The sequence below is a fragment of the Bombus huntii genome, chromosome 4 (genome assembly GCF_024542735.1).
Source record: "Bombus huntii isolate Logan2020A chromosome 4, iyBomHunt1.1, whole genome shotgun sequence".
NCBI lineage: Eukaryota > Metazoa > Arthropoda > Insecta > Hymenoptera > Apidae > Bombus > Bombus huntii.
In genome coordinates, this window is record NC_066241.1 from 15421710 (window position 1) to 15447554 (window position 25845).

Consider the following 25845-nt stretch of genomic DNA (forward strand, 5'->3'; position numbering starts at 1 on the left):
AAATGACAAGTACATCTCATCTGCCTTTTTGTATCTCTACTTCATATGGCTTCCAAATGCAATAGCCCGTACTCATGTGTATAACACGTGTGACGATGATGTCGTGAGAAACTTGGATTCGCAAGAGTTTTTAAGCTTTCTGCTTCTGAGTATTGAGAAAATTTATTCGATTGACCAATTACTATACCGTGTATCGGTATAGTAGTTTTCTTTTATCATGGAAAAAGCGACGTATGATAAGTACGTGCAACAAGTAAAGGAAACTTACCGACAGCTGATACACTTTCAGTTGGTTAGTATAAAACCTTTTCTGTTCGCTGTGATCAATTCAGGTTTACTTGTTTGAAATCTGTTTTATTTTCCGCGAAAAGTAGAAAGCATACGAAATTTTACTCATAAATAAAAAGTAGTAGATAAAAATTATCCGATTTTAATAAAACAAAGCAATGTTTTCCTAGTTTTTGAACAACAAGCTTAAATATTTTTTTAACAATAAAATATAATATATAAAGAATTTACGAACAGATAATAATAAATTATAACAGATAAACTAAGAGCAGAACAATGTATCAATATTCTTATCGATATGTTAATGCCATATCCAATTAGCCAAATCGAAAAAATTACAGGATGTTAATTTGTCTTATGTATACATATTTACACATATTAATGAAATAATACATAAAAAAGGCAATAATGACAACTCAAATTAATATAAGCAATACAATCCTTGATGTTATTAAGTATTAAAGAAACAAATAAGCACATAACTATTTTGTAAGGAAATGTATGATAAACAAGGAGGACAAGGATTTAAAATGATTAATTTTATTTTATAAGTCTCCGTGTATACGTAGTATTATAGCTACTCCGTGTATTGTATTTTACTATGGACATTCGGAATGGTTTGCTTATTATTTATAAGTTAAGATAATTTAAAGGCATATAAAGAAATGAATTTTGTTTATTAAACATATTTAGATAAATTTGACTTTTCGCAAGGGAGATGGCTGTCTGCATTGCCCGTTATTTTTTGTCATACATGTTGTCGGATATAAATTCATAGCAATGATGGCAATACGGATGACTATTGATAACGAACAAATCATTCACATCATCAAACAAACCATCCACATTTTCTGCAATGAAATATAGGTAATAATAAATTAGATTAATTGCAAGCATCAAACAAGTATACGAATAGTGAAATAATTTTCAAAGTACGAGTATTTATACTTTTCTAGATGAAATTTCATCAAAGAAAAATTTATTTTATTATTTGAAGTTATTTTAAGTTCTAAACTGACTCTATTCTGTGAATTTCAATTCAGAAATTTTAAGGCTATTGAAAACAAATTAATAAGCATTTAAAAAGAATTATATAAAATTTGTAGTCGGCAGTGAGAAAAAAAAGACAAAACGAGAATTAACTTTATAAATTTTACAAATGAATTTACATAAGCCGAATTTACATAAAAACGTAGTTTTTTAAAGAGTTAAAAATGGGACAAAAGGATGATCAAAAAGTATCAAATTTGTACCTAATTTATGCATCTAAAATTCTATTAAAGTTAAAAATATTGCATAATTTGTGGTTAGTGATGCTTTTGTTAAAAAACTGCTCAAGAAAGAAAACGGTGAAATATAACAATAATTCTTCGTATTCAATGCATTTCGTCTTCTTTTGGAAGTGAGTTATGCTATAATAACGAACATATTTCACAGAATAAATTTGTATCGTAATACCTTGCCTTAACTTGTCGCGTTTTATTGTTATTAACGAGTTGAACGATATGTTTTCACATACTACATAAATATCGATTTTCCTTTACGAAATAGCATTCGAATGTTTACAATTTCATGCATTCATTCCGAAGTTACGATCATTTGTAATCAGAAAGTTCCAATTCGTCTTTCGGACCACTCACCAACTTCTACCTTTTTTTTCTCCCATTACATTTGCCATAAATAATTGTACTCTTGCGGTATTTTAGGATATCTATTACATTATATTACATTAGGATACCTATATATTATATTATATTGCGGTTATGAAAATTTTACTTGTTCAAAGGGTCACTAATTCGACACATTTTCATCATTCTTTCTTTGAATCGCTCGAAGCGTTGAAACCTTTAAAATTCTACGTTCGTTCGACAAAGCAGCAGGTATATAAAAGTTACAGGCTGTAAATCGGTTTTATGTTTTACTGGAAATGGTATAGGCATCGGCCGAAATGTTCGAAATGCGGGTTGTTGTTATTGGTAAAGCAAGGTGCATATATGATCCTCTCAGGATGTAAGGGGGAGGAGCGCGCTTCCGGCCGTGCAGGTACGCACACCGGAAGTGTCGGTTGAACCACCACGACCGGTCGTCATGGTGTGGCTTTAACCGAATGGCCGGGAAGATTTTCTGATTTCTGTCTGCTCGCAACCCGTGAAGATCAGAGATCCAAGTTTGGCGACGTTCACGGTATACAACAGGTTATTGTATCCGCTGGTTTCACGTGGGAATGACCCCGAAACTAGCGCAAACAGAGCCCGAACTTGACATCGTTACGCTTTGAGCGCTTTATGAAAACGTTTCTGCGTCTAGTATAATGATCAGGTTTTCTGCATTTTATAGTTTCGTTTATTTGTAACACGATATACTACGCGTTGCGTGTCGTACTAACACATATTAAATTCTTATTTGTAAGTGATGCATAAAACACATGACTAGTGAATTAATTAGTTTAGTGCCATAAATAAAGGTTAAGCTATTCCTCTTTCTTATACATGAAAAGATAGCTCAAAGTAATCTTTTTTAATTAAAAAGATAATTAGGTATGTACAATACATATGTATAACTCGTCGTTATACGATGATTATTGCTGAAAGTAGAAGCTTATTGTTAAATAAATGTTATTGGACCGTGTTACGAATACTGTAAAGAAAATTTCTACTAAATAGAGGAAATCGCAGTAAATAATTGTCCTTCGTAATATAAAAATAATTTTCATTTTAATATGCTATAATATATTCGATGTTATAAATATTCATATAAACGAATTTGATAAAACAAGATAAATCTATAGAATCGTAAAATTCTACTAGTCTCTAGTATTGATGTTGATGTAAGGATATCTTTCTTAAAATCAGTATTTAAATGGTGAAAAGCAGAAGGAAGCCTGTAGTGTTTGCGGAAAGAGAGGGAAGAGAGATATGAGGAAATTTTTTAATCGAGGTCGTTTAGTTTTCATCGGTGCTAAAAGTGAGACGTGTGAATAAGTATTGTCATGATAATCAACAATTCTCGTTTCTGTTACCTAATTTTAATTGTCTCTGTGTCAACAATAGAATACCCTCTTAATTTGACACAAAGAAACATTGTAAAGTGGCATTTATTTGCGTAATACATTTCGTGCCCACGTGGCATCGTGCATCATTAACTACATCTTTTATCTTCGTCGAATTAAATTGCAATTTTCCGTATCTAATAAAACTTCAACGTTCCAGTTATTATCGATCATTCTTTTTGAGCATTAAAATTCTGATATTCTGAACGGAAGAACATCGTTCTTTCGAAACGAGTTTCTTCTCTCTTCATGAAAGTTATTAAAGAAGCCTGTGATTGAAAAAGAGAAAGTACAGACGTCCGGTTAGTCAAACATTGCCGAAATAAAATATCCGTGTATCGACAGATACGTGTGATTCGACACGTTGCTCTTCAACAATAGTAATTTAACCGGAGCGCACCTGTCTGTTATCTTAAATTCGAATCTAGTTCTGTGAGAACAGAAAGAAACGGGTAAAAGGAAGCCGATATCGCTATCTATTCGCTTTGTCCGATATAATTTTCATTGAGTCGAGCACAGTCGCGGTCTTTCCTCTCCGAGACTTCTGCAGCTCAGCCTATCGCCGTAAATCATAGCACAAATTTTCACGCGTAAAGTAAGCTTCACCGTTACCCTATGACCAGTTATTCTCTCAGAGAGAAACTTCGACGTTCGAGAAGAATATAGAAAATAACGTCTACCCACGCATCGAGACAGCGGGTCTGAGTTCGAGTTGGAGTTCGGTCGACGCTTATTGCCCAATGTCTTTGACTTGAAGAGCAGTCGTTAAGAATGGAACAAGGTTAGCATTTTCAAAGAGTCGCGCGACGTGGAAGAAGATACGCGGGAAGAAACGGTGAAAGGGGGAAAGGATGGGCCGACCGTGAAGGAGAGGAGAGACGACGGGCCAGGGATCGAAAGAGGAAGTGGCGAAGAGGGGGACCGCATCGCGAGACGATCCATGCTCGTAACCGAGGAGCGCGTTGTTGTGTCTTCTGTCGCTTTCGGACGCAGGAAGTTGGGTAAAATAATGAAAGAGGTGGACACAAAGGAATGGGAAGCCTTGGTACTATCTACCTACCGGTAACGAAATAAGTCGACCACGAAATGACATCCGCTCTGCTGCCAGTCTCTCGCTGCCATGGCAGTCTGCTTCCTTTTGGTTTCACCTTCCCCCCAACTTCCCTCCACCTGTCGTTAACTTCTTCTCGAATACCAAAGAATTTGTCTCTTGATTTCTTCGGTTTAACGGAAGCGTGCGGCTTTACCATGTGATCGCGTTCTTTTCGCCATGTAAGACTCATTCTCCGTCCGTGCTTGCAAATTGCTACAATTGGACCGAATACATTTCGAACGAATTGACTCGGACAGGATTGAATTGCGGTTTGCTCCTTTAGAGTTGATCATCGTCGCCGCTTGAGAACTTCTCGTCGAGCATCGTTCCGATTATTTAAATCAGATTGCGGACACCTTGTTCCCCATTCTACGTCATGTTTTTAGTATTAAGTTGTTCTTTGTTAGAGTTGTCGGAGCAAACGTTCGAAGGAATTGATTTACAAAGTTTCCATCGTCGTATCAATTTTAATCATTTCAATATTAAACGTATTAACTCTTAACTGGTGCCTTTGAACTACCGAGGACCATAATAATTTAAATTACCTACTTAATTTTAGAATCTTTAATTCATTTTAATTTTGTTATTGATCTCTATCACGAAGAATGTGATGTATGAAATAAAATGAAGTACTCCAAATTTTAATAAACTATCACAAATTATTACAGTCATTTAACGATGCTATTTGAGGATTAATGTTTCGTTTTATGAAAAAGGTGGGTGTCTTATTGACAAACCAAAACATATTTTTCAATATAAAATCGTTTAAAAAGGAAGATGAGGTACAGTTTTAATTTAAATCAATAACATTCTATGCACACGGCACTATATCGTCATTTCGTTCGAAAATAGTCTTTTCGATATTAATGATACTTTTTAACATGATCCCCTGCTACAAAATAGGTCGAGCAAATAAAGTTCAGTAAGCTTGTTACACAGAGAAACAAATCTAGTATCATTAATTCCGATGACATTCTGTAATTTATAATACAGGGGAGGAACGGTGTAAGTTCATCATAATTTAAAATGTACCATAATTTATAATATTCATACAGTCATGGATGACGATATATCACAGAATCGCAGTAAGACAATAAATTACATATTAGCAACATCAACATAGTCATTGTGAAAAAATGTTTTCGCGAAATTATGTTATTAACTCTTCCTAGCGCTTAAATAGCTTTTGCTTTCTATAAACAGTTTTAAGCTCTTGTATTTGTTTCTTATGAAATATTTATGTAGGAAATATGTATTTATGAAATAATTTCTTTTCTTCAAAATTAGAAACGTCAATGATTAGTAACGTAATTTAAGAAACAAATTTTTTTATTGAAATTAAACAGTAAGCATTCTCAGAATTAAACGAACGAAATATAATTATTGGAACTAATTTATTGTAATATGTGACTTAATTATGATAGTGAGTTGGCCAACTTTTGTTGCTTGAAAATTATCGTAAATTATCATATCTGATTCATTGATATTATCCAACAATTAAAGAGTTGTATTTAATTATGTGAACAGTGAGCAAATACTTAAAAGAACATATCATGGATTGATCATCGGTGTAGTTACTGATAATTTATCACTTGTCTTTATACGTTTTAAATATATTATAGGATCGTATAATAGCTAAATAAAAACAACAATGTTCTTTTTATCCAATCTAAGCAAATTTCAGCGATTCTAACAAGAGTATTAGCGCACAATTACAAAATTAATAATTAATGTTTCGAAACGCGTCAGATATCGTCCCGATATTTTGTTTTTGCTCGATGTTTTATTTTTTTGATTTTATTCTAATATTCAGTGTTTCCATCGGAAAAAATTAAAACGCTGAACATTGTCGATAAAAAGCAAACAGTTAACGAATGTAATAAAATTATCAGGAATATCGAAAAATTTATGCATATCGCTCATGCGTACGATGCCTGGATTTACGTAATTCTTACAGTATTTGGATGTAGGATAATACAAATATTTTGAAATATTCAACAGTCTGTTGAATGAACCAATCGTTAATTACTTATTTCTAATATGTTCGTGTATCGCTTACTAACGAAGTTTTCGATTATATGTATAGCTACATATTAAAAAATATGCGTTGGAAATATCTAATTAATATATATAATAAAATACAATAGTATATTATACTAATAGATGAACAAAATAAGATTCTAAATTTAAATATGTAAGTACTTGGATATATAACTTTCAAATTATATGGCGTCTTAGGCGATTAATAGTAATCATTAAAAGGTTTACAATTTTTCGATCGTTAAAAATATTTATCATAGAATCATTTCCTATAATTTTTGGTATTACATGTACAAACATCTGACGGGATCATATACTTGGTTGTTAATAATTAAGTTGCAAGAATCAACAACTACACTTCAAAACTATCTTTCACCATGAGAACATTATACTAACAAGGGGTTAATGCCGAAGGCTACAATGTACATTAATTGAAAGTTTACTCTCGATTCGAACGTTTCGAAAAAATATATGATTATCGTTGCAGAGAAATTTGAAGCTTTACTTAGCTGTAGAGATTAAATATGAAGAACTTAAAACAAGAATCAGCTAAATATTAATCGAAGTGTACATAGGTACATACATAAAATGGCCACAAACATTATATTCTAACTAAATAAGTTCAAATATATTAAGTTACGTATCATTTACATATCGCAGATCCTGATAGAAGAAATACTTCATTGGAATATAAGGGCGTACCCTTATATTCACACATATACCAATACTTTCTGTAGCCATTTTATATTTTACGTTGATCTACGTTCTAATAAACAAAAAGCAATTAAATAAATTTGTAAAATCTTAAATTTGGCAATAGTCAAACAACAGGCAACAAACTAAGATGAATACTTCAAAAGAAAATCGTTCGATGGTTACGTTAAAACATTAGATCAAAAGAAATATTTATTAAATAACGTATATCGTTTTCGCAGCTGTTGTAAAAGTGACATGGCGTTAACTAAGAAAGACAATTTGAAAACGCTTCGATCGAATCGATCGATCGTTAATCTCGAGGAAAGAAAATGATGGAAGTTGCGTGAAACCAAGTTTACGCGTTTGATGGCGACCATGGCAACGTTTGTTCACGGTACGATAGTAGGGTGGTGGGAGTTTTAAGAACAGCAGGACGTTCAAGCTACGAGCACCGCGGGGCGTAGAGGAGCGCGAGGAGGTGGTGGTGGGGAAGTAGAGACGGCAGACGAGGCAAGCCTCGAACCGTACGGTCTCGATGCCAGTGCCAGTCGCGCTCCTGCACTTCTACGCTACCGAACTGAGTTAGTACGCGTTCGTTCTGGCACGTTTACGTGTTTCTTCGTTCGTACGTACTTATGTATGTATGTATGTGTGTGTGTGTACACGATCCTGTCTGCCGAACGCGCCCACGGTGTAAACACTTTCTACTCTGACCTCGCTTAGTTGATCGAAACGTGGGCGACGAACAAAGCTAGAATAGCCAGGAAAAAGTGACACGCACCGTTAAGTGATATCCTGCGCGTTTGATCCATCGTACGATTACGAGATCGAAGTATGAAAATGACAGTGAACTTCAGTGACCAAACGAACAATCACACGATCAAATTCGTAGTGAAGGATCGAGTGGGTTCTTAGTTTTCTGGTGAGCGTATATAGGATATAAACGAAAATAATGTCAGCAGATACGCAGTGCTGAGTTACCTACGCCTTAATCGGAAATTACTAAAAGATAGAGTGTAGTCTGGTGTTGTTGAAATCCTGATTTTTATCGGTGAATACGTGACAGAAGAATTTACCTACGCATATTTCGGAAAATCTTTCCCGCGCGTTTCTCAATTAAAGAAAAAAACGAGTGTGCGAAACGTATCACGTATGTTTCACTCGAATTTTGGTGCAGCGTACGTCAACTTCCATAGAGTCGTATTTCTGCTACAGTACGTCGACGTCAAGGTGTCTGGCGTTTCGAGGATCAGCATAGCCTCGTAAAGGGTGCAACAGGACACTCGCGTTAGGTTAGGTCGGAGCGTCGAGATCGAACTGGTTCCCCTAGTGCGGACGTTGATACGATACGCGTTTGGTAGAGTCTTGAAACGTAATAGAGGATACAGTAGGCGGTTATGATGGGTGTATTGAGATGGAGGCACGATCTTAGATCGGATGCCGGCCAACAGCAGCAGCAACGGCCTAACAGCGAACGGTCTTCGACAGGACACAATAATCATGCGCACGCGCATACACACACACTGCCGAAACTTATATCACAGGTGAGTTTTTCCCGCGCTCACGGAAATTAACTGCGATCACTCGATTATTTCATTAGTCGTTTTGTTATTTCGCGAGAATTTTTTCTAAGTGTCGAGCTTAGATCCGATCGAACGGACAGGAACTAATTTACGAACTTCTGTACTTTTTCTATTTTTCTCTTCCCATTATCCCGTTACCCCGGAGGTTTAAAAATAAGATGGATTTTCTTTAAAATCGAGGGATTGGGTATCAGTTTGATCAAATCTGATGGGGCCGAGTTTTTATCGTCGACAGATGTCGATCTATGAAAGGAAAATATTATACGGCTTACTGGCATCCTTTCGTTTTATGAATGGAACATATGTTCCATGAGAAGATCTTTTGTAAGATCTATCATTGTGAAATGGTACTTTCTAGTACCTTTCTATTTGATTATCTATTTTAATTTAGCTTTTGTTCAACAAGTTACTTACATTAAGATGTTAGAAAAAAAAGATAGGAAGTTGCAAATCTCTCATTTTAGGTTATTATCGAATTGGATGTATGCGTATAATTGATTCAAAAGCCAGATAAAATATAATTGTTAAACATTTTATAATTTTCTATTTAACAAATTATCGAATAATTCCTATTTACAATTTTCACAATAATTTACAATGATTTAGCGATTATTCTTTCTTTTATTATAATGATTTAAACCTCCATAAAGAGATTATTTTGAAGTACATCATACCTTATAAATTACAAAGTAAGTTATAGTTGCAAATGCAATACAATTACAATTACGACATATTTTCTTTAACCATTGGATAACATATTGTTTACCCGGTTAGTTTTCGTAAACAATATAGAATTGGAATTTCGAGAATTCTAACAAAGACACGAAATAAGCATCTGGCAAAATTAAACTCACCCAAACTTTCGACCGTTTGGCAGAGATACAAGCGTAGCAGTTGGGTATAAACCTATCCACGAAATCTAAACGATCTGACCGAAATAACTCGTCGCGTTTCACAAATAACGAGGAAATTCCACGACGGACGTGCTTCCACGGATGCTTTGAAGTAATTACTAGTGATAGGATCAAGTTCAATATGTAACTTATAAATCCGAATCAAATCCAATATCCAAGTTTCCCCTCATAGGGTACGAATATTACTTGTAAGATATAATGGTTCGTTAGTTTAATGGTTAGTTTCGCGAACACTCGCAACTTTCGAAAATCTACTTGTAACTATCTATTTCGATATTCGAAAGAATCGAATCTCTTGCAAATAGCAATCGAATTGCAACAGTTAGAAAGGCATAATCATTTATAAAATTCTATAGATCTATAGACAATAAACGAGATACCTAAAAATTTATTTGAACGTTTGCACTTGTGTCTGTTTAAGAACGATAAATTTGTGAAATATTGTGTAAATTCGAGCAGCGTCCAATTCTATTTGGGAATGCATTTTTTATTTGCCAAAGTATTCGTAGAGTCTTGGATCTGTTGCGTTTAGATTATCAAGCGTACTTGATAATACACTTGTGAAAGCTACTTCCTATAACTTTCATAGAGAATTCGAATCTAGAAGTCGAATCTAGAATTCGACCGATGTTCGAATCTATTTGCGATGTATATACTTGAATCCACCAAGCAGTAATTATACCAACCGGTTGTCATTGTCTTGTGATGTAGAGAATCGTCGATCGAACCGGTAAACGCAATGATGGCCGAAGCGGTAGGAACGCGTAACAGCTCGATGCGTGGTTCGCACATTCCCGGATGATCCGTTCGCGATCTTAATTCCTTTTGGTCGCGCATGCCAAGTACGCTTCCGTGTATTTCGTTTTCATACGTTGAGCAATGCCGTGGCACGTCCACGCCGGGCCACAGAGAAAACGTATATAACACCGTTGTTACGCTTTTTGCGCGCAAGCTTGACGAGCTTTGAACCAGTCGGAAGGAAAAGTAGCAGAAAACTTTAGCTGCAGCGTTGTAACGGCGGCGTCCAGACAAAAGAAAGGTTCCAAGGTGGAGGGAGATGGAAAGGAAAGAAAAGGAGCAGCAGCGAGAAACGAGCCCGGTAACTGTAACCACAAAGATCAGCTTCGCGGTAATTTTCCTCTAACAACCCGTTACTCCATCGTTCTGCGCTACGAGACGCTTTAAAAAGTCCTATTTTCCCATGACCGGCCGACTGATTGGTTATGTGTGCGTAATGTTGCGTTCACGTTAGAGATGCTGTTACAACCTTATCGATAAATATCGATAATATCGAAAAGTTATCTCGACGTATTAAGATAACTAGATATATTGATAATATCCTAACGATATCGATAACTGACTACGTGCACGCGTGGTAATTTCAAACGAGGTGTGTCCCTTGTTTGAAAACTTGTATTGTCAAGACGATATGATCTATATGATCTATATGATATGATTATCCAAATGTATATGATCGAATGACATAATGAAATACGAAAGAAGTTAAAAATTTCTCAAGCTTATTTTTAGTTTGCAGATTTTTATCCATTTGTGGGAAGTTTGAAGATATAAAAATGCATAGGATGCATATCATATGCAAAAGTATCCAAAGTGGAGTACTAATAATAACATTTAATACATAAAATAATTTTCTATCTGGATTCCATTTGTTTAATTGGTGGTATATTCACAAAAGTCTGAATGTACATAAATATTCGTAGTTTACTTATGATTGTCTTTTAAATATTTATGTATACTGCTAATAGATATAGCTATTCCAATTAACAAATTATTTCTCAAAAATAGGACAAATTCGTTTTAATGCGAGAATAAGGCAATTGTTACGGTATACCAACAATCACAATCAGACAAAAGGGGATAAGGGAGTAATAAATATATTATCTATATGTTACATTTTACTTTAGTCGATATAATTAACGATATTATCGATATCTTAATATGTATGTAGAAGTTATCGATAATGTATCGATAATTGTTAGCAGCATCTGTAGTTCATATTGAAGTTCGCAATCAGCTCGCAAACAGATTCTGAAGTTTGTTTGCCAGCAATGTGGTCACTTTCGTGAACAGCTTATAAACTTGCCAGTGACTACATATTCGCTCAAGAGTTCGCGAGATCATTATTAGAACGTTGTAACATACGATGTAACACGTTATTAGCACGTTTGACCATTTTTCTTGTCAATTTGCAATTTATATTCGATCTGTGATTGGTGGTTGGTTATAAAATGAACATTGCTGTGTTAGTTTCTATCAGAAATATATATTTCTTCGTTTGAAGACTTTTCTCTGTCAGTATATTTCTTCTGTTAGGATGTTCTCTTTTTCATCCGACGCTATATCTATATTATTGTGTATATAGCTGATACGGGCAAGAATTTTTGTTTATACACTCCTTTGACTCTGTGTAGAGCAAATTTATTTTTCACGCTTCGCAGATAAACTGAGTCGTTTCTGTTCAAGTCTAATCTTTTAATGTTCTACATTTTTTAAATCCTGAAGAAATTCTAGAATACTTACTAATATCTTTACTTCGCTGTACAATCAAATTTTCAAGTAAAAATCTAAAGGAAAGAAGTTCAAGAATTGAATTTCATTTGAAAGATTAAATACCAACATTTAATTTGTTTAACAACAACCACTCATCAGTATCGAACGAATATTATATATTAGATATATATATATATTATATCTCAATTCACTTATTTCTAATTTCAATTTATATCTTGTACCTTATTTAATAAAGGTAAAGATAAAGATATATACGATAAATATTTGAAATATATTAATTAAATAAATAATTAATTAATTGAATATATAATATTTGAAAAATGTTCAGTAACCTAATCCAAACTACTGTAGTCATTGATGACTAAATGATATCAATTGAAAGTTACAATAATTTTATATATGGACATTGTAATAATTCTATAACCAATTATATTTTACTAATAAACTGTTCACAACTTGTAGCATCATGCTGCTGCTTCATTGTTGTTGTCAATTGTTGCAAACAATTTTAGACAGTTAGATGCCGTTCAAGATACGTCTTGACAGTAAAGACTAGTTCAGACACGGCCATTAGTTTAGTCAAATAGCAAATTAAACCGAATTTACGCTGTTGATTCATCGAAAAACGTCGCTTTCATCCTCGTTTAGTGAATAGAATTAAAGCGAACAGTGTAAATTCGGCTTTACCTGTTACTTAACTAAACAACTGTCTGAATCAGTCTTAATACGCGTGTATATGAGTTTCTACGCTTTGTGCGCCTACACGTGAAAACCTATACGTTCGCGTAATTACTCGACGGGCCTCGGCACGACTGCCCGACGAGTTAAAGGCTGGCTTTTAACGACTTGCCAGCACGTGCTCTCGACGACAGGCACTTTAATTCTTGCCGAAGACGAACTGGCCCTGATTGGCAAGAATTACACTTGTCGTCGTCTAAAGCGAATTAAAGTTTGTTCAAAGATCACGAAAGCGAGACTTATTAATGACGTGCACGGTACTTGCTGGTTGTTTCGTTGTGTTTGATCTCACCGATAGTCCTATTATGCATAGGGTCGAGTACAGGAATTCTTCTACCTGCCATCTACCCTTTAACCATGTACGCATTGCTGAGTTGCTTAGGTTTGCTCGGGTAATTGGCAAATTCCGATTGTAAAATATGCCTAGCTCTCTGCATTTGTTCCTACCATTTTGTAACTAGGAGTATTTGTTTGGTTCTGCTTGTTTGAGTGCATGCGAGTAACGCAATTTAGTATTGTGTAAATTCGAAATTGTGTAACGTGCCAATGTAATTTGATTTAAAGCCAAATGTTTCGGGGCCATTGTTATGAATTCGTTGTACTAATAACTTTTTGACAAATTTACATAGGAGAAAGTAAAATGTTGATTGTACGCATACGTTTCGAGAGATAAATCTGTGCCACGAGAAGAACCAAAGATATATTTGTAGCGCAGAATGGAAACACGTTGCAAAGTAAAGATTATACAATATTTAGGTTTTCTTTTCGAAATTATACTACCTTTCAAAAAAGAAATATTTGATTTGACTATTAAACGGAATTTAGTATTTATATTGGAGATTTAAATAATTTCCTACTAATGTACTGAAAATAATATTGAATATTAAAAAGGAATTTACATCTTCAAGGATTCCGGTTCTACATATACATACCTATACACGTGTGTACTAATACCGAAAGATTGAAACATATTTTCTTCGCAATGTTGATATACTTCATCTGTTTTAAATGACTTATTATTGCAGGCTTTTGTGTTATAAAAAGAAACTTTTATTTTCATTATTATTGTTTTTTAAAACACCCGTTAATAGATATAAGTTATTCCATAAGAAGTTGGAACATTTTATATGACATGTTAAGACTTTTTAGATGTATTCTTTATCGGACGATAACATTGTTTGAATAGATAATCTAATTGCTTTTCGTAATTTATCGGCAAACATCAGGGTACGTCAGGATCCATCATTCTTTATTACCTCCTAATTCTGAAAATGAACGAGTAAATATATAGCATATAACATTTCTCGTTTTCTTTTTATTTCCTTTTCTTCACAACAAGAAATTGGCATGATTTCTTTATATAACACATAATGATATTATAAACTTTGTAATAGCAACTGGTTATATGACTTTATTCATGTTTTGGGATAAATAAATTTTCTTAATCAAAACCTTATTTTATTTTATTTTTTGCCTATAAAATTGAAAATTTTTTTTAATAAATTCCTTTAAATACTTATCTTATACTGAGAGAAAAATGTCTATCTAAAATAATATTCTTTGCTATAAATTTTGGGACTTCACGAAAAGCCAAAAGAGAATCAACAGTTTCGACACATAACATCGAATGTACATATGTATTTCGATGCAAAATGGTTTGCCACAAAAACCAGTGGGGTTTATCTAAAACAACTAAAATTCATTTAGTCGCTTTCCGTTATACACATTCCATTTCTCGGTTCTCTTAATACACTGTTTTGTTGCATTCGATTGTGTTTGCAATTTATGCAAACTGAAAACAGCGTAGCCGTAACGCAAGAATTATTGAGAAATTGTTTGTGAAGAAACAATTCTCTGTAAACTACACATGTGTCGAACATCATTAAAATCAATTTTTCACGAATGTTATTGTTCGAACATTTTAAATTTGACTTTTCTTAATGAGTAATTTGATCTTCCTGGTTTAATGTATTATATTAAACACGAATCTGGCGGCATAACGCGTCTGACAGTAGAACAGCACATGTTCATCAGTAGATTGTATTTCTGTCCTGACAAGAACGAAATTGAGACTAGTTTCATTGGCAAGGATCTCTCGTTCAGCGCTTAATAACTGAATACGATTCGAATGTAAGATCTTGGCACGTCGTTTCGTTCGACGATGACGTCACTTACTGATAGAGGACGTTTACTAAGTGTTGCAGGTAATACATTGATAATCACTTTATCGACGGTTTAAGCTTGATATATCTTTATCCTAATATCATCAAGAATAATGTACATATTAATGTGAAGTTCGAGTACCGTGAAATTTGTCCATTTTATCAAATTTTCTCTCGTGGTTTAGCCATGTTTTATTTTAATTGAACGATTAATAAGTATAGAAGATAATTGTTATTCATAACGCTAAGACTTTTTAATTCATGAATTATTTAAGCACTTTCTGGCACGTGATCGATGAAGTATGCAGGTTTCTTTCTTAGGGAAACTAGAACATGACCTAAGATAAATTCTTGAATTTTGCATAATAAATGAGCAAGCTTTCAACGCTGGAAGGTTCGTGACAAAGAACTCGTCATGCCTTCGAAATAGTCGATTCCCTCGATATGATTCATTGGTTCTACCCACTTCGCATTAGTATGACATTGAGATCGATAATAATTTACGTAATAGACTGGCTGTAATTTAGCTAACAATCTTCCCTCGCAGCCTGTACGCGTTAGTGATTTAAATCGTGTCTACCTTTGTCTGGTCGCATTTCGTATGCGAATACATACGTCTTAAGTGTTGCCAGCATTTTCTGGTTTCCTTTTTAGTTAACTAGTAAGAACGATCTTCTGTTATGTCGCTCGTTAGCACTTTACGACTAATCTCCTACATAAAGAAATTTCTATTTTTATATCTGCCCAGTTGCCTCGTTCCAACTCGCGTGGCAGTGTTAATGACATTCGCGTCCACTTAAATCTTTCGAAAGATACACAAACGTGTTCTCGAATGATTAAACTGTTAATCCAATAGTTTATTCCGTTGCGAAAGCGATGGGTACAATTTGCAGGTAAAACACGCTCCACTCGAACCTCGGCTCATTCGATTTTCTATGAAATCCTCCATTTTCTCGCGTGCACTCTCGACGCCCCACGTAGCTGCATTTTGTATCGACGTTCCATTCACTTTCAAATTTCCTTTTGAAAACCGCGGGTTGCTTTCATCTCTCGTAACCCCGGAGTAGCCTTCAATGCCTCGCGAAAAAACAGTTGTGACTCATAAATAGCTACGACTGGATTCGCCCGTTGAAATTTCTTCATTTGCATGTGCGTGGTAAAAGATTGAGGCCCGGACGTCGCCTGTGAAACTGTTATTCATACTTTGCCGTTTCTCAACAGCCTATTAAAAAATTGTCGTCGTAATTTATATTGCAAAACGACTGGTTTCATTATGGAAGTGGTTGCTTGGTAGCTGTAATTGTTTCGGGCTTTACGAAAACATCATCGTTTACAGTTGATATAAAAGAAATGCGTTGTTTAGTAATACGCATACATGTATATTAATGTGTTGACTGTCATGGTGACATTTCGACCGGCCAGACTTGCCGGGAAAGCTATTATTTTGTAGAAATACAAACAACTAATTACAAATCGTACATATCATATTATTTAATTAACGTTTATATGATATGTTTGAATATTATTTGTGTTATGTTTTGTGTATCGCATTTGCTTTGTCTTCTTCCTTTGATGTGATTTTGCTTACATTTTATGCCTATTATGACGTAATTAAAATAACGAATAAAAATTTATAAGTAAAGCAAACACTCAGAAGTGAGAGTACATTGTTACACAATACACATAAAATTAAAATTAAAAGATTTTTTATATTTGTGGTAATGAAATATCATCAAATATTTGTATAAAATACTAATGCTTCTTATTATACTTTATTAATACCTCAAGAATATTCGAAAAATTGAGTAGTATTTAAACTAATTTTTTATATTTAGTTCCGTGAAATTAATATACGATTAATATATAGAAGGAAGCAATGTCGGAATTTAATATAAATTTATTGATTTATTCATTATAACAGAAGGAAAAAACAATGTTTCCAAAAAATATTTGCATACCAGTGTATTATAACACATACTACAAATTAATTAAGTATAAATATTATCAAATTTCGTATTGTTTTGCAGTACTTTCATATAACTAAAATAACGATACTACGAAGATGAAATGTATAGAGCTGAAAAAAATTGTTTCATTGTAAAATAAGGGTATATATATATATTTTCGGTAGCTGGTGTAAATGATATATGTAAATGTATGTATGGTACTAAATTAAGCGATAATAGTTACTTATAGACCCTGTGGATAAATTGTCATACATTCACGTTAATTTGAAGATTATATGATAGTATTGAAAGTGATATTTTATATTTTCCTCTCATTATTAATCATTTTCTTTGAATTCGTTAAGCTGACTGAAACAGCGGGATTAATTAATTTAATGTTTATATGTATTGTTTAATTCGTATATCTCATTAAATTCTCTATTGAAGTTCGAGTATTTAGCTAAGAATACATATTTCATAAGAATCAAATATATTATAAAATCTTGTTATAAACATTTGGAAATTAGGATATTATGTATTATTTGAATATTATTTTTCCATTTAAGAGGGAGAAAAGTACGTTTTACTGAAACTTATATTTCTTATCTAAATGAAAAGAATTGGAGTTGCAAAATATGAATAATTTATTGAATAGTTCTTACTTTTTTAAGCTGGAGTTAAGATAAGAAAACAAGAAAAACCTGTTATAGCAATACATTTGTTGTGGTTACTTCTAGAGTAAAATCGTACTTATAAGATATTGATATTTAGAAATATCTTTATCAATGCCTCAGATATCATACAGAATGCATACAGAAACAAAATTATTTGATTAACAAGTAGAAACTCTATCATTTATTCATTATGTCGTAATATTCCTTTAGAAAAGTGTTTCAGACGTATCAAGTATAATTTTCTACTTATATTCTCATAAAAAGTTGTAGTTTAATTGTGGAACCTTGTACCAAAGTAATCGTGATACAGTGAGCAAATAAGGTTATCCTGTAGTTTTTGTAACTTCTCATATTCTCGTACGATATCAAATATTCCATTTGCATTTCCCTGTAGGAAAACGTTGGCTTCCATATTTTTCCGTATTTTCTTTCCACTTTTTGGACGTGATAAATATTAAGAGAAAATATTGTAAGACACTGGTGAGGAATATTAGAGTTACAAAAGATAAAATTCCGCGTTGTATCGGCGGGCAGAAACGTGGCCAACGAAGAGAACGTTTGTTGTAGCCATGAAAGCGAGGACTAGCTTTAAAAGGAATCGTATATACTCCGGTTTTACATGCATCTTTTTTTCCACATTGAGTTTTATTATCGCGTTCTCTGAATTAAGAATTACACGTTCGGGAATCGTATAATTTTCAATGTTTGGTTATAGGGGGACGTTATTATCCCGAATGATACGAAATCCAGCGTTGAGAAATCCTCGTTCGTATTTTAAAACGTGCAAATTTTTAAAAATATTGAAAATGATAAGGTTCTATATCATTTTCTGCTCGCTTAAATGAGTCTTTATGTTTTAGTTTTTCCTAGCTGAACATTATTGATATATTCTCTGAATATGAGTTAAAGAAATGCGTTATATAAACATAGGTTATTTGAAGCTTCATTAAAAAATTGTAACCAATCCGCGAACATGTAATACTATCAAGCGTAGTGGTACCATGCAAAGGTTAACTCAAAGGAATTTGAGTTAATGTTTTTTAAATTTGTAAGCGTATATCCATTTAGTTTCATAATCAATTTAGGTTTTAACACTCTCTACTGATCTACGTTTCGTGCTGCAAACATATGAATATCTTACAGTTAATTTTATGAAAAGTAGTACGAAGACCGACATAAATTACCATGTTTTTTAGCCCACTATTTCATGCTTAAATTTTTTAGGGAATATCTTATACGTATATATCTGAGCCAGTAGAAGTTCGTATTTCTACATTAATAATCGTCTAAAAGTTAGGCATCGTTGAAAAAGTAAATGCTGCAGAAAATTTTTTAGTTCGTTTCCTCGAATTATTTTCGTTATACTGACTGCCTATGGTAGGAATAATATTTTGCAAGCGTAAAATATATTCTACAAGCGATTACAAGCAGCTAACGGTTTATTACAATAGTACGTAACGCTGCTCTTCATACGAAGTTCGAAGAGAAATATCGTGAAAAAGATTGCTAGCGTTTTTCTACAAATATCTGTTTTTACGGGTGAATTTGGTTTCGATATAATAGAGACATCCTGTGCAAAACATACGAAATAAATTGTTTTAATCTCAGTTACGTGTAACTAACGGTTTATCATAATTACATATAATTTCATCTAGTAAAAACACCATGAGCTGCGTGTACCAATTTTCTTGACATAAATTCGTATGGTGAATATTTCGAAACGGTTACTGTGTTATTACGGCCTTCGTTGTATCGATACACGTGACTTATCGATTTACCGATCACGAAATAAGTATGACAGTACCTACTCCCGGCGGACTTGTACCATATTTGAAATGGAGTTGAAATGGATTTAAAGTCGATGGAAAACATCGAGCTCAGTGTCATTCTATGTGATTTAAAAGAAATAAATATATATATACATATAACACTTATACCATTTGAGACAAATAATTCATTTAGAATTTGTCCAGTAAAACTAAGTTTATTCAAGAATATTTTAAAGAATTTTCCTGATGTATATACATCTAGAAGTCTCCATAACTTCTTGTCCGTTTATGATAAAAGAGACTATAAATCATTATAAGTTTCTTAGTTTTCCTGAAATCCAGCTGTTAATAATTTTAAAACCATAATCTTAAGTAAATAAAATAAAGTTTCGGAAATATAGGTATATAGGCGTGTGACTGTCCAGTAGCGTAGTGTTATAGCGGATTAATGAAAAGTTAATTGAAGATTGTATAATTAAAAATGTTTTAAGTTAGAACATAAGTTTAACACAATAAAAATATAACATAATATTTTTTTTAATGAAGATAAAGACAATTTAGATAAAATCAGAAATTTTTAGAATCGATCATTCTTTTATGATCGATCATTCAACAAATGAAATAAAAACTTTCATTTTGTGAACACATAGGTACAGTGTTTTTAATAGCTATGTTTAGTTAGTTTACATTCATAAATAAATAATTTACTGAAAGAGATGGAACCGTATACATCATTTTAACGTTAAAGTGGAAAATACGAAGACCCATCATGATACAGGTGTAATGTTTAAGTTTTCTTCAAAGAATTTCAAAATTTACAACCGTGTGTAATGCATAAAAATATTGTTCCCGGAAGTATTGTAAGATAAACGGAACTCTAGAAGAGAATACTTTCCGTGACTACAAATGCGGGCATACATACTATGTATATCGAATGCATTTTTAAAAAGCAGCGCTGAGCCTTTTTTATATTCTCTCCGTCACCACTGTTTTAGTCTACATAGAGATTCTTTTAGAAAAACGACACTGAACATACAGAATGGTTTAAAAGCTTTTATACTTAAAATTTAAACGATTACATTTGAACTTCGTGTTTTGAAATTTTGTATAAACATTTTCTTTTAATTTCCATATGTATACACTATCAGCCATAAGTGTTAAAATTCTTGCTGATATTTAGTGTAAATTGAATGCTTTCCTCTGCTTGTATCTATTTTCTAGTTAGTTTATTATAATTATTTCACTGACATCATACGTACCTTGTTATGCAAAACATTAAATAAAATAAAATAAATGTAACGAGTGGATATTCCTATATTAAGTTATCTATATGCAGTTCTCTTCTTTGGTTGTCTTTAAGTAAATGATGCAACTTTATTCGTTGATAATTATTTACATTTAAATGAGGAAATAGAGTTACGCAAAATTAACTCCAGCGATGTTGGAATAGCAAAGTATGTACATACTTACATATTCTCCTGTCCCCTTTACAGTACCTTAATTTGAATTTGTTATTCGGAAATATTTCAAAAATGCAGAAATTTATTCATTTCACTAAACTAAAAAGTTTAATTAGGAAGGTTATTTGACAAAAAATAATGAAAAAAAATTAATCTTAATTTGACTCTTGAGTTTTTGTCCTTCAGTCACATTTCGGTTCAAACAAATAAAAAGATTTGTAACGTTTTAAGAGAAACACCTCAAAGAAAAAGAAAACGAGAAATCCCACGTATTCAGAGCCGTTTCTTTATATTTTTCTTGAACTTACTTTATTAAAAATACAGAAATGCGGTTAGTAGGTCGAAAGTAAGCCAAAGAACGTAACAGAATGAAAAAAAACAAGATTTACTATATTCTTACTCATTATTTCAAGCTGTGCAGAAATTTCATGGCTTCACATTCCACCTTGAACATTTAAGAAAAAGTTTAAATAATCGATGCATGGAAATAATCGATTATGTTAAGAGAGGGCAAAGGTCTCATTTATAATCAACGTATTAACCGCTGCATTCTTCGAAGCAAAATACGAGCATGGAAGAAGTGTGTGTAGTTGAACCGTAAAAGCCGGTCGGTCGTACGAGTAGCTCAGTTTCGTTTTAAAAGGCGCTTCGCAAAAGGGGCCGCACAGCTGTTCGTACGGCTCCTTCTCTCTTCTTTTTTCCCTATTTTGACGTATAAGGTCCGAAGCCAAGGTGGAGATTCGCGTATACGCAGGATATGGCTGCTTCCGAAGAGAGAGAAGGAGAGAGAGAGAGAGAGAGAGATTTAGTGAGTCGCCATCATCGTAACGACACGTTTGCTCGGTCGCCATATAGATAGCCAGGTGCAAAGGGTATCGCAGCTGCCATACACCGTCTGCTTACTGACTAACGAAACGGCGAAAAATCGATCCATCCTAGACCGGAATCGAGCTTTCGCCTAGCGTGTGTGCAGTCCACTGAGCGGCCAGAAAATCGATACACTAAATTACCCTTTAACCCATATGCAACGTCAATATCCTCCCTGATGTGACGCATACACGCATATACGAATTTCGTCAGTGGAAGAAATTGCCTGTTGGTGCTTGGAATAGAAATAAACACATTTTCACACATAAGTATATGCTTGATAATCAGTTAATTAAAGATGTTCATCTTTTTAAATTTCATTACATTTTTCAATTTTTTCCACCCTGTTATTTTTCTCGAGGACTCGAGATTTAAATATTTGCTTTTAGTATTCAATAGATTTATATTTTATTAATCTTGGTGCACTTTACACTTTTCATGAATAAAGTATTTGAAAATTCGAGAAGAAGATATCTGAAGGCATATGAAGTGATACATGAAGAAGAATTGAAAAACAGTACATTTGAAAATCGCTTGAATTATTAGTGATGCAAAAAAAGAAGACGTTACTACAGACTATATTATTAATTAAAAGACGTTTACTATAGTCTGAATTACTGTTTATGCTGTCATTTGGAAAATGTTGGCAGAGTCAATATGAATCTAGTTTCTGATATCATACGGTTCTATGTAATGTAAAAAATAAATCAAAATTGGAACAAAGAGTAGAATTTCGCAATATACCAGTGTTTGTTATCAAATAAAAATGAATTTCACAAAACAAATATTATTACACACTAATACACACTGATAATATTAAGAATTAGTATGCGACATACAATCATCACTCGTTAAGACATATTTATTTTATTAATTGTGCAATGCTAAATTAGCAATACAGTACATCATTCCAAAATACAACAAATATATTTTCTCTAAATTACATACATATATGATATTTGAAATATTAAAATTTGGCATTTGTCAATTAATAATTAACGATTAGTTGATAATAGTATAAAAACAATTGTACAATAAATCAATTGTAAATTTTCAAGCACTCGATACATTCCTTTCTTAGCTCATAAAGAATTGTCAACCTTCGCGTAATTGAAAGTTTCTTTATTTGAAATGGAATGTTGACGTTGCATCCTTGCAAGTCAGTTCTCTCATATGTTGCCTCAGCTCAATGTTCCCCATGGGTCACAGGCTTAAAATTAATGAAACATAAATATAAATTCCTCTTTACATCAAACGAACGTATTCTTCGAATATTTGGATTTTTTTGAAAGGTTAATGTGAATGGACAAAAGTTAATACCGGCGAATTAAATTCTATATTCACTAATATTGAATATAATATTCACTAATGAATTGCAAATATTAAAAGGAAATTGCTAGTTGCTACATTATTATTTTTGCTTTGGTCAGAGTTACATGTTTCTATAAACAAAAAATTGTTCTAGCGACCCAATTACTTCTTTCTTTCGATGCCTTTCTTTTCTTTAGTGACACGATGATGTATAACATCGGTGTAATTATCGATCTTATCGTGGAATTCAAATGAACGTTGAGAGCTTCGCGAAAGGTTATCGTAGTCGGATCGAAAGATAATACGCTCGAATTAGCTTAAAAAGCAAGTGAATACGTGCAATCTGGTATTGAACGTTTCATTCACTGACATGAAAACAGCTTGATGTTCTAATACAATGTAACCATGTTTACGATGGATCGTGTGATCGTTTGTGTAGCCACTAATTTCACGTTATCGACCTTCACCTCCTTTCGAAACGAGTATACGACACGTTTGTCTCCTTCAAAACAAAGGACAATAAACGCAATACAAATTTTCATCCGGCGTCAGATAGAATTAATTAGGTTAGTGGGAGAAATTCGAATAAACGGAGTTTCTTTTATATGTATCTCTTTTTTGTTCATTATACATGTATACTACCGTTTATAAGTATTAGGACAACTGTTGGTTTCATGTAAAATAAATCGATAATAAATAATCTAAATTATCAAGGAAACAATCAATTTGTCAGATTCAATATATATATGTATAGCGGAAATTTGTTAAAACTATTTGCCAAACATAGTAAAATATAATAATTACGTGTTAGTCTTCTAACATAAATTCTATTGCAAAAATTTGAGTTGCATTGAACACGAAACTTTCAAAAGTATACCTAAAATTTAAAAATGTGTTGCAAAATCATTTATGGTATGCATACAACCGAATTACAGCAAATACAATACTAATATGAATGTTAATAATATGATGTCATCAAAATAGTAGATAGATGTAAAGAAAAGAGAAAAGTATATAATTCTATTATATATATCAAGTTTATGAAAACACTATTCTAATATTAAATATGGATTCTTTATAGTCTAACGTGATAATATCCTAATGACTTTTTAACTTTGAAGTTTTCGTAAATGTATATCAAGCTTTTTGAATCTATGGCTCCTTTATACTTTTTCCAATTTTTATAATTTTCGAGGATATCAGAGTTATGTTCGTTATGATGTAAGTTCGTACTTATCCAAAAAGAAGTTGAAATTGTTTTTTAATGAGTTTTATATCTATATTGGGCAGAAACTTAAAAAGTATCAACTTCGTATATTCAAACAGCCATCAAGTAAGTATTAAGATCAAGGCTTTAATTAATTGAACGTTTATTATGAATATATGAAGCTTTATATTATAATGATTCATGATAAATTTTCTAATTATACATAAATAAAAATATCATTTTCGAATAAGTATTTGGACGTAAGAAACTGCTTCTCCGCAGCCAAAATACGTCTTGCGTAAATTAGGTTTTTAGTAGGAAATCTAACAAGCTTTTAAGCGCATAAGTTTGAAGAATAAACTCATGAAAAATGCAAAAATATCAAATTAAATGTAAAAATTACAAAGTTTGTAATAAAATAATTTATCCGCATCAAGTATTTAACTGATCGAAATAGGAACAACAGAAAAAACCTATTATTTGGTAGGTATTTCGTAAATGATCAAACTATATAGTACCATATTATATTTGCACCATAATTAGTTGGGATAGTCGGACAGATGGTGGTTTTATAATTCTAAATGCCACTCACTCGATAGTGAGCTCATTAATCTCTAATGACTAACGAACACTGAAGCGTTAATTGGTATTATACGCGTTTGATTGGTGCCCTATTAAGCATTCGGTTTATCATTTTGATCTTTTTGCTTGAGAACATTAAGCGCCGATATCAAGGGAACAAGTAAATCTCACGACTTTAGAGTTCACATGAGGATAATACAAATTTCATCGTCCGCCGTGCAGAGAATGGCTGCATTCAAGATATTCTCCCGTAAATTTTCCATCGGGGATAGTTTCAGACGATATATTTTTAGTTCCACAGAGAATTAGTTTATTAAATAATGATTAAGTTCAGAAGGGACTATAAAAGTTCGATGGAATATTCTAGGAGATTATTATGAAAATTCCCGTTGTCTACATTTCGCAAATTTATTAATACCTTTTGTTGGTTTCTATTGTTAAATTTATTTATTGCGATATTTAAGAACTTAATTTTTCTCTGTTTAATAATAGAAATGAATAATAGAAAAATAACATTTTACAATTAATAAAAGACAAAAATATATAAATATTGCTGTAGAATGTGTAATAAATTGTCATAACATAATTAATCATTCCAGATTTCTAGCGGATGTTCTTGAGAAACAATCATAATCACAGCTTCCTCTATAATTCTTGCATACATATTATCCGACAAAATGTTTATCAATTATTCGAGCTAAATGTATCTATCTTTATAAACATTATATGACTTGAAAACACAAATCTTAAGAATTATTTAATGTTAATTTTGCAGTATATAAATTTTGAACTTAAAAATATGTTACGTGATATACTAGAAAATTGTTTTGGTCTTGTTTGGTATTATAAAAATTCCTGTAACTGAAAACATTGTATTTTTAAAACAGAAAGACAATTTGAAAATAATCAATTGCATTCACGAAATTCAAAAGTA

The 25845-nt window shown here is 32.6% G+C and overlaps 1 protein-coding gene across 5 annotated transcripts in view; it reads left to right on the forward strand.

Moving 5' to 3' along the window:
• Nucleotides 1–25845, forward strand: part of LOC126864407 (rap1 GTPase-activating protein 1) — a 251388-nt gene that overhangs the window by 162828 nt on the left and 62715 nt on the right. Inside the window, exon 1 of one of the 5 annotated variants that reach the window (XM_050615723.1) lies at nucleotides 7700–8710. The exons of 3 other annotated variants lie outside the window; for them this stretch is intronic. In XM_050615723.1, coding sequence (XP_050471680.1) covers nucleotides 8564–8710 — 147 coding nt within the window. In that variant the 5' untranslated portion in view covers nucleotides 7700–8563. Of the gene's footprint in view, nucleotides 1–7699; nucleotides 8711–10637; nucleotides 10763–25845 lie in introns of those variants that run through there. One more of the 5 variants, XM_050615724.1, reaches the window with a different exon arrangement.